Below are 12,275 nucleotides of genomic sequence, written 5' to 3' on the forward strand. Positions count from 1 at the left end.
AAGTTTAAGTTCTAAAGAAGAAATCTCTACGACTTCATATGGAAGATGTATTTCTCTTAACCCAAATCCTACGTAATTTGACCTTTCCCTATCTTAACCTAATCCAAACGTGTCCATTATCCTACGTAATCTAACCCAACTTTTATTTGGCGTATAAGATCCTTTCAGGAAAATCTGAATCAAAGAGAAAGCCTGGTTTCCTCAAGAAATCCTGTTTGGACCATGCAAAATGTTTGATTCAAATATACTTGCAAAGTCGTTTCTCAGGTCATACTCATCAGTGCAAACGATCTCAACTATCACCTTTTTGCTTGTAGATGATAACGATGATTCTGTTTTGGTTTGGAGTGCCTCTGTTCTTGAAAACCCATCTTCTTTTAGATAAAGTCATACAGTCATATAACCTATTTAAGAGTGGAGATTGTATAAGAAGGAAAAATTTTGAAATTTTTTGTTTTGTTTAGGTTTTGTATGGTACATTATATTTACAAATAGATGCGTTTGAACACTCAAAGGACAACATATAAAAGAAGAGGGGGGAAGGTTTTTTTAATCTATAAACTAAGTTTTCTTTGGCGTTGTCAATTATTTACATAATATTTACAACACAAGTTTGTCTTTTGTCCGGTGTCAGCACGGCTGAGGCTCCCTGAGGTGGAAGACGTCCACCTCGACCATGACGATGAACCCGATGAAGAGCATGTACATGACGAGGCAGACGAGACCCAGCTTCTTGTCCATTCGGAATGAGTTGGCCGCCGCAGAAAGGAACAGCACTCCGACGCAGGCAAGCTGGGCGGCGTTGTTGTAGAAGAGTCCGGACGACTCGATGATGACGGGTCCTCCGTTGAGCGACTCCGGGACGAGACATTTGATGAACCATGGAAGGCCCAGGGAGAGTAGTATATCCAGGGTATTGCCCCCTAAGGCGTTACTGATTGTCATCGAAGCAATACCTGCAAAAAAAGAACAAGAAGTAGAAAAGAATCTTAGATCACGCGATCGTCATTACCAAGCCTTGCGTTGATGATGCTAGTCGACGCTTCAGGCATGCTCCCTCCTATAGCCACTAGAGTCAGACCCATGACGGAATCGCTGATGCCCATCGTGTCACCTTTAATAAATATAAATTTACCAAAATAATATTCAAATTGATCTGTCAGATATCACCAACCGACGATAGTCATCATCCAAGAGACGAGGTAAGAGCTGAGCCCGATCCAGATGATACACATGAAGAAAGTGGCTGGGTAGACTTTCCTATTGGTCCTGCAGTCCGGTATTGTGACGTAGAGTGAGAAAGCTACGGGCCATGAGACGAACCACCAGAATTTCTTCCAGCATCCTTCTGGCGGGAGGCAGACCTGGACCGCTTCGTACTCGATCTCTTCATCTTTATCCTTGCAATTCGACATCTCCACTGATTTTAGCTGAAAAAATTGGAAAAATTAAAAAAAAACGATAAAAGAAGACGGGGGAGCGTTCTCACCTCTTCGGGTTTGATGGTAGAAGGGCGTTTCTCCCAGCCGATGACTTCGCCGTGGTGGTGGTACGGTCGGTACGTCCCCGTGGACATGTGGCTGTTTATTGCCAAGGCGACCGTCGAGCTCTGGCTGCTGAAAGAGTTGGTACTTTCGAGGACGGACTTGGCCGCTTTGTGGAGCCTCTGCTGGCAAAAGAGTAGGAAGCAGTAGATGAGGTAGAGGACGAGGAGGACGAGAGCTTCGTACCATTCGACCTTGCCGTCCCAGAGGATCAAAGTCAAAGAAGCAACGACGAACGCGTAGATCCCGCAGTCCCTAGACAGCGGCCACACTTCCAGTGGTATCATCTGCAATAAAAAGACCATGGTTAAAAAGTCATTGAAGAAGAGGTGGAAAAAGAATGGTTAGATAAGGTTAGTTTGAGGAAGTTAGAGAAGGTCAAGCGCGGTTAAAGGTGGTTAGGAGTGGTGGAGATGGTTAGTTAACAAAAGGTAGCGATGGTTAAGAGCATTTTGAGAAGAATAGTTAAGAGTAAGTAAGTGTTGGATAAAATATGGTTAAGGATGGTAGGAGATAGTTAGTTAACAGAAGGTAGCGATGGTTAAAAGCGTCTAGAGAAAGATAGTTAAAAGTAAGTAGGTATTGGATAAAAGATGGTTAAGGGTGGCTTGAGATGGTTAGTTTGTTTTATTTGTGTTCGAGATGGTAACTTAACAGAAGGTAGCGATGGTTAAGAGCATTTTGAGAAGGATAGTTAAGAGTAAGTAGGTGTTGGATAAAAGATGGTTAAGGATGGTGTGTGGTGGTTAGTTAAGGATGGATAGAGGTGGTTGGAGATGGTTAGTTAACCGAAGGTAGCAATGGTTAAGGGCGTTTAGAGAAGGATACTTAAGAGTATGTGGGTGTGGGATAAAAAATGATTAAGGCTGGAAAGGGGTGGTTGGAGATGGTTAGTTAAGAGTAAGTAGCGGCGGTTAAGGGCGTTTAGAGAATGATAGTTAAGAGTAAGTAGGTGTTGAATGATAGATGGTTAAGGGCGGTTTGAGTTGGTTTGTTAAGGATGGATAGGGGCGGTGGGGGAAGTTTAGTTAATAGAAGGTAAAGAGCGTTTAGCGAACGATAGTTATGATGTTTAAGGGTAGTTTGAGGTGGTTCGTTAATGGTTAGAAATGGTTGTATATGGATAAAGCTAGTTCAGGGTGTGGGTAGGGATAGTTAGAGGTTCTTAAGGGTAGAAAGGCATGGTTAGTTAAGGGCTACTTAAAGAAAGCACTTTGGAGGGGTGGTTGAATAAGGGGTGGAAAGAGAAGAGGCTGTCTCACGGTTTTGGCCGCAAGTCCGCTGCACGCCGCGACGCCGAGCGTATTGAAGACCGCCGATCCGACGACGGTGCCCACGCCGAGGTCGCTCTCCGTCAAGAAGGTTCCAATCACGTTCACGAAGAGTTCCGGTGCCGAAGTCGCGAACGCCATGAACGTCGCCCCGGCGACGTCCTTCGACAGGTTCAAATCTGCATTGGACATTACAAAAAAAATGGTTTGATATTAAGGAAAAAGGATTCAACTTTGAAACGGAATGCGATAATTCGCTTTTAACGCGAGCCCTCGTCAACGGTAATCGCTCGTAATTAACCGTCTCGAGATGATTATTTTTTGTTTTTCAATGTTAGAAGTATCGACCACTTTTTCACTCATGAACTCTCTGGATCCAAGGTATAGTCTTGAAGAATAAAGCAAATTCAGCTGTTACGCCAATGGTTTCGATCTATTCCATCTCAAATATGTCTACAGATTATCTTATTTAAGTTTATTTACAGGCAATCTCGAATTTCCTTGACCGACTTAGTCTTAAAATTGTCAAGAACCTTGATCCAGAGTGTTGATGAGTGAAAAAGTGGTCGGTACTTCTAACATCGACTCACCTTGGCAGATGCAGTCGACGCTTGGCAAGAAGTAGTCGTTGCAGACAAACGCGATGATTATGAAGCAGTAGAGGCCGCAGAGGATGTGGAGGAGGATGGCCCCGGACCGGCGTTCCTCAACGGTGAACAGGTCGGCCGGGAAGTCGGACGTCTCGTGGTTCGTCTTGGTGCAGTTCACGTCCACATCTGAAATCCGTTTACTAGTTTTAACACGGAATGTCGAATCTGACCAAGTTCGTTCTTAGATCTGAATAATCTGACTGAATCGACAGTTCGAATTTACTAACTAAATTGACTCTCAAATTTGCGATAGTCGACTCTTGGATCTGATTGACTGTATCGACTGTCGAATCTGACTGAATCGACTCTTGGAATTGACTAACTGAATCGACTCTCAAATTTGCGATAGTCGACTTTGGATCTGACTGACTGAATAGATTCTCGGATCTGAGTCGATCATATCTGACTGTCTGAATCGACCACGAGGTCTTCTCACTGAGTCGACTTTTAGATCTGAATCTGACTGACTAAATCGATTCTGAGGTATGATTGACTTAGTCGACTATCATATCTGACTGACTGAATCGACCATGAGATCTCACTGAGTCGACACTCAGATCTAGATCTGATTGAATGAATCGACTCTTAGATTTGAAAGAGCTGAATCGCAGACCTGACTACACCCATTGCCATAGCCAATTTCCTAGTCCAAGCAATCAATCAATAATTGAACAGCTGAATCATTTTTTGTTCTCACTATTGATGACGTGATTGCCTAGGGCGATCATTTCGCGGAATGAGATGAAAATTAACCCTATGAGGAAGGTACTCAAGGTAGGCCACCTTGATTAGGTTCGAAAACCCCCGGCGGTTTGAACGCCTTTTCCTCCAACAGACACAATGATCAGTGATGATGCCGGGCTGAATATTGTCGAAACGTCCTAGAAACATTCGGTTACGGACCAATGAGTGGAAAGTTACGATTGCCCCTATCACTGGGGATATCGATTGGAGCCACTTGAACTTGTTTCTATATCTTCGGCTCGTTCTCATTTTGAGATTCTTTAGGAAAAACGCGAAACCTCACGAACCCGGGAGGACAAAAATTGTTGGAATTTTTCCAGTAGAGCGATAAAAATTTTGTAAACAAAGCAATTCAAGGTGTCATCCGGTCTCCACCGGTCCGCCTGTGTCAACTGTCTGCCACCCGGTTTTATCAGGAGTCAAATTAGCTTTTAAGCTCTAAGCATATTTGTTCTGGAATTGGGCCCACTTCCAGGTCCGAACGCGAATTGGTATCGCCGTTTTCCGGTGTGACAGCGTCCTCATGTGTGTAATTAGACGGAAAAACGGCTATTACGATGTTTTTATTCTGTTTGGGACACAGGCGACTGTTTTTCAGCCTTGGCCTCGTTCTTCAACGATCGTCTATACCCCCACCGTATATATTCTATACATCACAGATGGATAAGTAAGATAGATGGTAAGGTAGGCAGGTAGTAGGTAGAAGCACGGGTAGGTAGATGGATATATTGCTTCATAGATTATTTACGCTGTTCTTCGTATCGCTGTTGTACTTCTTGACTATCTCCAATTTTTTTCCGTTTCTCTTCTCCTAGGTCCTATTCCTATTTACCAAACTACTTATTTAAGAATCTACCTACCTACCTTCCCTTCTGTTAACCCTTCTACTAACCTTTTTACCTTTGCATCTTTCCATCTTTTTATTTCTCAACCTACTTACTAATACTACTTACCAACTAATCCTTCCATCCACCAACGTACCTGCTAATCTAAGAAAAAAATCTATCCATCTTCCTACCCATCTCTCTACCAATCTAACCATCTAGCCTTCAATCCATCTACTTACCTGTACACCAAAACTCCATCTATCTAACCTTTTCTTCTAGATCCTTCTACCACTTATCAGCTAATCTATGAACCAATGTATCTAACTACCACCTACCTACCCATCTATCCTTTTATCTACTTACCTTTCTTTTTTCCATCTACCCACCTACCTTTATATCCTTCTATCCATTTACCTGCATGCTAATGTATGAACCAATGTATCCATCTACGTACCCATCTATCTACCAATCTATCCATCTACCCTTCTATCCATCTACTTTCCTGCTTACCCTTAAGCCAAAATGTCGATTTATCTAACCATCCTTCTACCACCTACCAGCTAATCTATGAACCAATCTATCCAACTACCACAACTACCACTGCCCACCCATTTATCCTTCTACCTACCTGATAATGTGTGATTCAATCTATCCATCTTCCTACCCATACTTCGATCTAAGTATATCCTAAGTCTATAAGTCTATCCCTCTATAAGCCCTACCTAAGAATGCGTATATTCGCAGATGATTGGGCATATAGAAAAATGGGTAGATTACCCACTGCTTACCTGCCTTCCTTTGACCAAATTTGCTCAAACACCTATCCGCCTACCTGTCTACTTTTCTATCTGGTCTGGTGTGACGTAGGTTTTAGAAAAAAGTATAGATAGTATAAATTTGTGTATCCATCATCAATCGACCAACCCACTGACTACTGAACCCGTTTCTCCGTTTATCAACCAATCTATCCTGCTACTCACCTACCTTATCTATCAATCATCAGTTTACCAACCAAACACTTGATCGTGATTTTTTAAATAATAAATACGTAATCAATAATTATAATTTTAAAAAAATTATACAAGACATTTTAATTGACTTTTCTTATAATTTTATTGCGATTTTAAAGTATAGAATAATTAATTGACGGCCTCGGTCAGGGTGTCGCGAATCGGGCTTATCAGTACATCGAACAGTTGTGAAATTGCCACTTGAAAATAAAATAAATAAAGACTAGAGCGCAAAAAAGAACAATAAATATTTGAAATTGTCTTTTAATTACAAATCAGTTTTAAAAAAAGGTTTTAGCATAATTTTTCAATATTTAACATTTTAGACATTTTTCTACAATTTTTAGGTTAAATTATCCTAGGCGCAATTTTTTTCATACATGAAGTTTCAAGTCTCTGAAAAAAAAACTTATTTTGAAAAGTTACGATGTTCTTCTTGTCGCTGTCCTTGTACTTCTTGTATATTGGCGTTTCTCATCTTCTAGTCGCTGTGCCTCCTTTAAAAAAATCTACGGATTTAGGCGAGTGGTGTCGTTCGACGCGGATTTTTATCACGAATCGCTTTTTATGGTTTATCCAAAGCGAACATCAAGTAGATTCAACGACAGTTGCAAAAGTTTAAAACATACATCCCAAATATAACTGAAAGATTGTTCAAGAAAAAAATTTGGTCGAAATCTGAAGATATATGAAGACTGTTGGACATGTCCTAGGTCCTATTCCTATTTCACTACTTATTTAAGAATCTGTCTACCCCTTATAGCTTTCCTTCTACCTACTTTTTACCTTCGGCTGTTGTCATCTACTTCCTTACTTAGGAATAAATTTATCCAAAAGTCTGCCTACCTTTCTATCTACTATCTTTCTTTCCATCTACCTCTATCCTTCCATAAACCTAACTACCTATCCATCATTTCGTCTTGTTACCTACCCAGGTATCCTTAAGCACATACTTGCTTATCTATGAACCGATGTGTCCATCTATTTACCCATCCATCTAACCACCTACTTACCCAACCTTCTATGCTTTTATCTAGTTACCTATATTTCTATTTTTCCATTTACTCACCTACCTACCTGTTTATGTATGAAGAAATCTATCCATGTACCTACCTATCCTTCCAATTACCTAAGTAATTCTTAATCTTCTGTCTATCTGCCTTTCTATATTTCCAATTATCTACCCTTCCTATCCGTTTATCATTGATATACCTGCCTGCCTACTCATTTATGAATTGCTTAACCGGTACGTAAATAAATGAATAAAAAATTGACAAATTCGTAAATAATTAGATAAGTTAATAGGTAAGTGAGAAGATGGATTTGGAAATGGAAAAGTGTAAGATATAATGATATAGAATGGATTTGGTTTGTTATCTTAGAAGGAAGATGATATAAAAAGTAGTTGGATATCTAGAAATATAAAATATATATAAGTAGTTGCCTACGTACCAATTGGTAGATACGGAGGTGCATTTTGGACGACCATACTGGAGAGGAGTAGTAGAAGCATCCTCGTGGAGTCTTAAGGACGACTAATGGCTAGAAGGCGGATTTCCACCAGTTTCCAGCTTCCGCCCCACCAATATGATCGTGTAGTGACCGGGAGGTAAAGGACGATATTTGCCAGGACCGAAGGAAGGCAAAAGAAGGTGGGGAGGCTGGACTAAAGATTGAATCGCTCCCCTAACTTTGAAGCCTTGAAGCTGGGTGGACCGCGATAGCGGAGTGGTCAAGGGGTCAGAATGTTGGTTAGTCGAGCCCGCGATCGTGGGTTCGATTACCACCTTTCGCATATCATTTGCTCAGCTGACTTGCAAAACTAAACGGATTAGATAAATGCAAAATAAACCCTCTCCTTGGTCCCAGGACGTGCCCAGCAGAGGGAAATAAGAAAGCGAACTTCGCAGGTTACAGCATCGGTATTCACAATACAAATGACCACCATGAGGAAAAACAGTGCAATTCACTCATTGGACGTAAACAATCAAAGAACCTTATAGCAAATTTTGGAAGGAAAAAGACAGCAGACTTGACAGGACAGGCAGAATGGGCATATGGAGAAGATTGGTATAACCTTGGAGATTCTGCAGCAACATCAAATAATTTGATAGGTAAATATATGGATACATTTGAAGGGTTAATAGGTCATTTGGTTGAGATATAAATGATAAATTGATAAATAATTGGATACTTTAATAAATAATTAAATCGACAGATATATAAATGAATACTTGAATAGGAATTAAACCAATGTATAAAAAAAAGTATAAATTATGGCATACTTTAATAAGTAATTAAATAAATAGATATATGGATAAATAATAATTGGATACTTGAATTAGTAACTAAATAGATGGATAAAAAATTGATAAATAATTGGAAGGATAAATAAGTAAATAAATATATGGATAAAAAATTAATAAATAAGTGGACTTAAAGAAGTAATTAAATAGATGGATATATAAATAGATAAATAATTGGATACTTTAATAAGTAATTAAATACATGGATGTATAAATGGATAATAATTTGGTACTTTAATAAGTAATTAAATGGATAGATATATAAATGGATAAATAATTGATATTTTAATAACTAATTAAATAAATGGATTCTTTAATAAGTAAGTAAATAAATGTAAATTAAATATATAAATGAATAAATTAATGGACGCGTAAAAAATTGATAAATAATTGGGTACTTTAATAAGTAATTAAATATATGAATATATACATACGGATAAATAATTGGATACTTCAATAAGTAATTAAATAGATAGATAAAAATTGTAAGGATAAATAAGTAAGTAAATATATGGATAAAAATTGATAAATAAGTAGACTATAGTAAGTAATTAAATAGGTGGATATAAAATTGATAAATAATTGGAAGAACAAATAAGTAAATAAATAGGTGGGTAAAAAATTGATAAATAATTGGAAGGATAAATAAGTAAATAAATATATTGATAAAAAAATGGATAAAAAGTGCACTTTAATAAGCAATTAAATAGATGGATAAATTATAGATGGATTGTTCAATAAGTAATTAAACCGATGGATAAAAAAGACTGATAAATAAATGGATCAATTAAAAAATAACAGGCGCGTAGTGTAGCTGGATATATAAATACATAAGCACTTTGATAGTTCATAAGTAATTACATAGATGGATATGTAAGTGGGAAAATTGATAAAAATGTGGATAGGTTAAAAGATAGTCAGGAATGGATAAATTGTGAAATACATCGATAAATAATTGAGCTATTGTGATAAGGTTTATATAAATAATTAATTAGGTCAAATGGATATATAAATGGGAAAAATTGATAGATTGATAAATATAATTGATCTAGTTAACTTTTATCTACGGCGTCAGTCATATCAGGCAAGGTAGAAAAATCGTGCAAGAGTGAAAACGTACCGGATAAGAGTCAAGTTCAAGGTGTCCCGAGCGGAAAATGGATTTTTTAAACAAAATTTTTAGGAAAATTACTTCTTTTTTTTGGGGGGGGGGGGGCGCTTCGATCTAATCCGTGAAAATATAATATGAAGGAGAAGAAGAAAAAAATTCTTTATCCTTGGGTGAAGGAAGGCAGGGCGTTTCTTTAAAAAGATAAATAAATAAACCAAGTTTCGCGCGCCTTGGGTCCGCGAGGTCTCGCACGTCGCTCGATTTTTCAAATAATAGATAGAATATTTAAAAAAAAAAAAGATTTCCATGGGAAAAAGTTAGAAAGTTGGTTGAATTCGATTGTGACTATTTATCTGGCAGATTTTTCAGTTTTCTATAGATTTTCGACCAATTGCACACCTCTGCGTCCTTAAAACGCTTCGATTATAGGCAAATTACACCGTGCCAAATCAGGCAGAACGCGATATCCAGCATGTTTTTCTTTATGATTTCATGATGTTGTTATGATTCGAAACTGAAATTCGCACAATTTTGTGCATAAAATTTCTGACGTGGGAGGGAGGGGGTTTGACCAAAAAAATTTTGGTGCTAGAAAGTAAAGTTGCGTACCGGCGGACTTGACGAGGGTCCGGTGTTGTTTGATGTGGCCGTGCACCGCGATTGCGAACAGGGCGAATAAGACGACGAACCCTCTCGTCGTCAGCAGCATGGCCGGTCGTCACTTGTCGGCTGCCGATGGCGAACTGGAGGCGAAAAACCGATGGACGGTGGAAGGGGAGCGGGCACCGCGGTCCGCTTTGATAAAACGCACATAAAAAGGGAAAAAGTCGACGCGCCTAATGTTCGAGAGTATGCGGATGCATCCTCGGCATACCCATAGCCGTTGACGTACTGCACACCTGCTTTGGAAACATATAAAGCACGCGTTTTGGAAAGGAAACAGCCTGGTTGATTAACTTCATCACAAACTAAAAATTCAACTTTAACTACCTATAGCTTCAACTAGAAATAATTCATCATAAACGTTGGTTGACTACAATCAATAGTTGACTATAAAGGAATCCATGATAGGTCAGTCAGTCAGTCAGGTAATGTGGGTAAGAGACAATCACGATTATACAAACAAAGTTCAGTTAGGCATAATGCTATTATTCAAGATGAAGCGCCTATAGTTGTGGGTGAGATATTCACGATAAAACAACTATAGTTCGTTTAGGAACTTTCGAATTTAGGCAACAATAATTGTGTTGATCAAATTCAAAAAGAAGGTACTATTGTTGTTGGGAATTTCGAATTTAGGCAACAATAGTCGGTTGATCAAATTCGAAAAGAAGGTCTACTTACTATTAAAAGAAATTTCTAAAAGAAGGTACGAGTAACTTTCGAACTTAGGCGAACAATAGTTCGGTTGATGAAATTCAGAAGGAAGGTACTATTGTTGGAGTAAATTTTGAATTTAGGCAACAATAGTTCAGTTGATCAAATTCAAAAAGAAGGACTATTTTTCGATTAGAGACATTCGAATTTAGGCAACAATAGTTCTGTTGATCATATTCAAAAATAAAGTACTACAAAACAGAATTTTTTTTACAAATATATGTTTTATACATTATATACAATGGGGTACGCATTCAGGAGGATGGGCCTGACCACCACCTTCTACAAAAGAAGCATATCGACAGGCGACAGAGCAGAGGGAAAAGTACTCGGATAGCCTCTTTACCTTTGTTTACTTTGTCACTGATATGGGAAGAAAGTACTATTGTTCAATTCATAAAGTACTGTTGTTGGACTAACTATCGAATTTAGACAGCACCCTAACTATCCCTTCTCCCGCAGTGTCCTTAGTTGGTTTTCTGATCTTCCCTTTCATATCGTTCTCAAGTGTTATCCCAAATAAGCCCCCTCCTTTCCCCCCAACCCATCACTTCGGGAGTCCTTCAAGGGTCTAGTAGCTCTGCTTTTCTTTTTTGCTGTTACACTAACGACTTTCCCTATTCCGTAAAACGGGCTTAAACTTATCCCTCCGTTTACCATTAACAATCATCATATCTCTTTATGTACCACTGTCAAGAACCTTGGAATGGTACTTGACTAGACCATTTCTCAGATCTCCCGCCGCTGCTTTTCCATCCTCCCTCTCAGTTCCGTCGTGCCAGTCACCTTTTTCCCAATGGTACCTGTAAACTCCTAGTTTCCTCTCTCATTCTCCCACACTTGGTGTACGAGTGTCTCGCCGAGGAGCTGGATGATAGACTTAAGGTTTTATCGAATTGTTTTGTACGCTTTACTTTCGGCTCTCCAAGGAGGTCCCACGTGACTGATGCGCACTTTAGCTTACAGTGGTTACACCCTTCCCACTGCAGGCTATACTTCCTTGGCTCCTTCCTTTACCAAACAATATCTTCCCATTCCCCTCCTTACATACATGATCTAGTTCAGAATTCGTCTTGAAATTCCTCGACCAAACTATTGTTACTAAAACTAGAATTTCTCAGTCGAACTATAGTTTCTTCACTACGGCTTTCCTTAACCCCGAACAATTGGTACTTAAACTCGGATACCTGTAGTCCAATTATAGTTGCTTTATTTTTTATTTATTTTTTTCTTCAACGAATTTGTGTTACCTAAACTTGACTGGCTCTAGTACAGGTAACAGTAGTTTGGTTGATGAAAAACAGTAGCAAGGAGATGACATCTAATTTTAGTAACAATAGTTTGGGTTATGAAATTTAAGATAGAACAGCTATAGTTCGACTAGGAACTTTCGAGTTTAAACAACATTAGTTCGGTTGATTAAATTCAAAAAGAA

General features: G+C 38.7%; 1 protein-coding gene across 2 annotated transcripts; it reads right to left on the reverse strand.

Moving 5' to 3' along the window:
- Positions 1 to 528: 528 nt before the first annotated feature.
- On the reverse strand, positions 529 to 10,218 carry LOC106670748 (sodium/potassium/calcium exchanger 3-like). 2 transcript variants are annotated; one of them, XM_024227668.1, is made up of 7 exons: positions 10,073 to 10,218; positions 3,406 to 3,591; positions 2,807 to 2,994; positions 1,490 to 1,831; positions 1,175 to 1,430; positions 1,013 to 1,114; positions 529 to 956 (listed from the first exon to the last, which is right to left on the reverse strand). In XM_024227668.1, exons 1-7 carry the CDS (start codon positions 10,170 to 10,172, stop codon positions 631 to 633), a joined length of 1,500 nt encoding a protein of 499 aa, XP_024083436.1. In that variant the 5' UTR covers positions 10,173 to 10,218; the 3' UTR covers positions 529 to 630. The 2 variants fall into 2 exon arrangements, with proteins under 2 accessions (XP_024083436.1, XP_024083437.1); XM_024227669.1 differs by lacking the exon at positions 10,073 to 10,218 and adding an exon at positions 7,499 to 8,194.
- Positions 10,219 to 12,275: the final 2,057 nt, after the last annotated feature.

Source organism: Cimex lectularius, unplaced genomic scaffold (assembly GCF_000648675.2).
Source record: "Cimex lectularius strain Harlan isolate CLEC.00 unplaced genomic scaffold, Clec_2.1 scaffold252, whole genome shotgun sequence".
In the NCBI taxonomy this organism is placed as follows: domain Eukaryota; kingdom Metazoa; phylum Arthropoda; class Insecta; order Hemiptera; family Cimicidae; genus Cimex; species Cimex lectularius.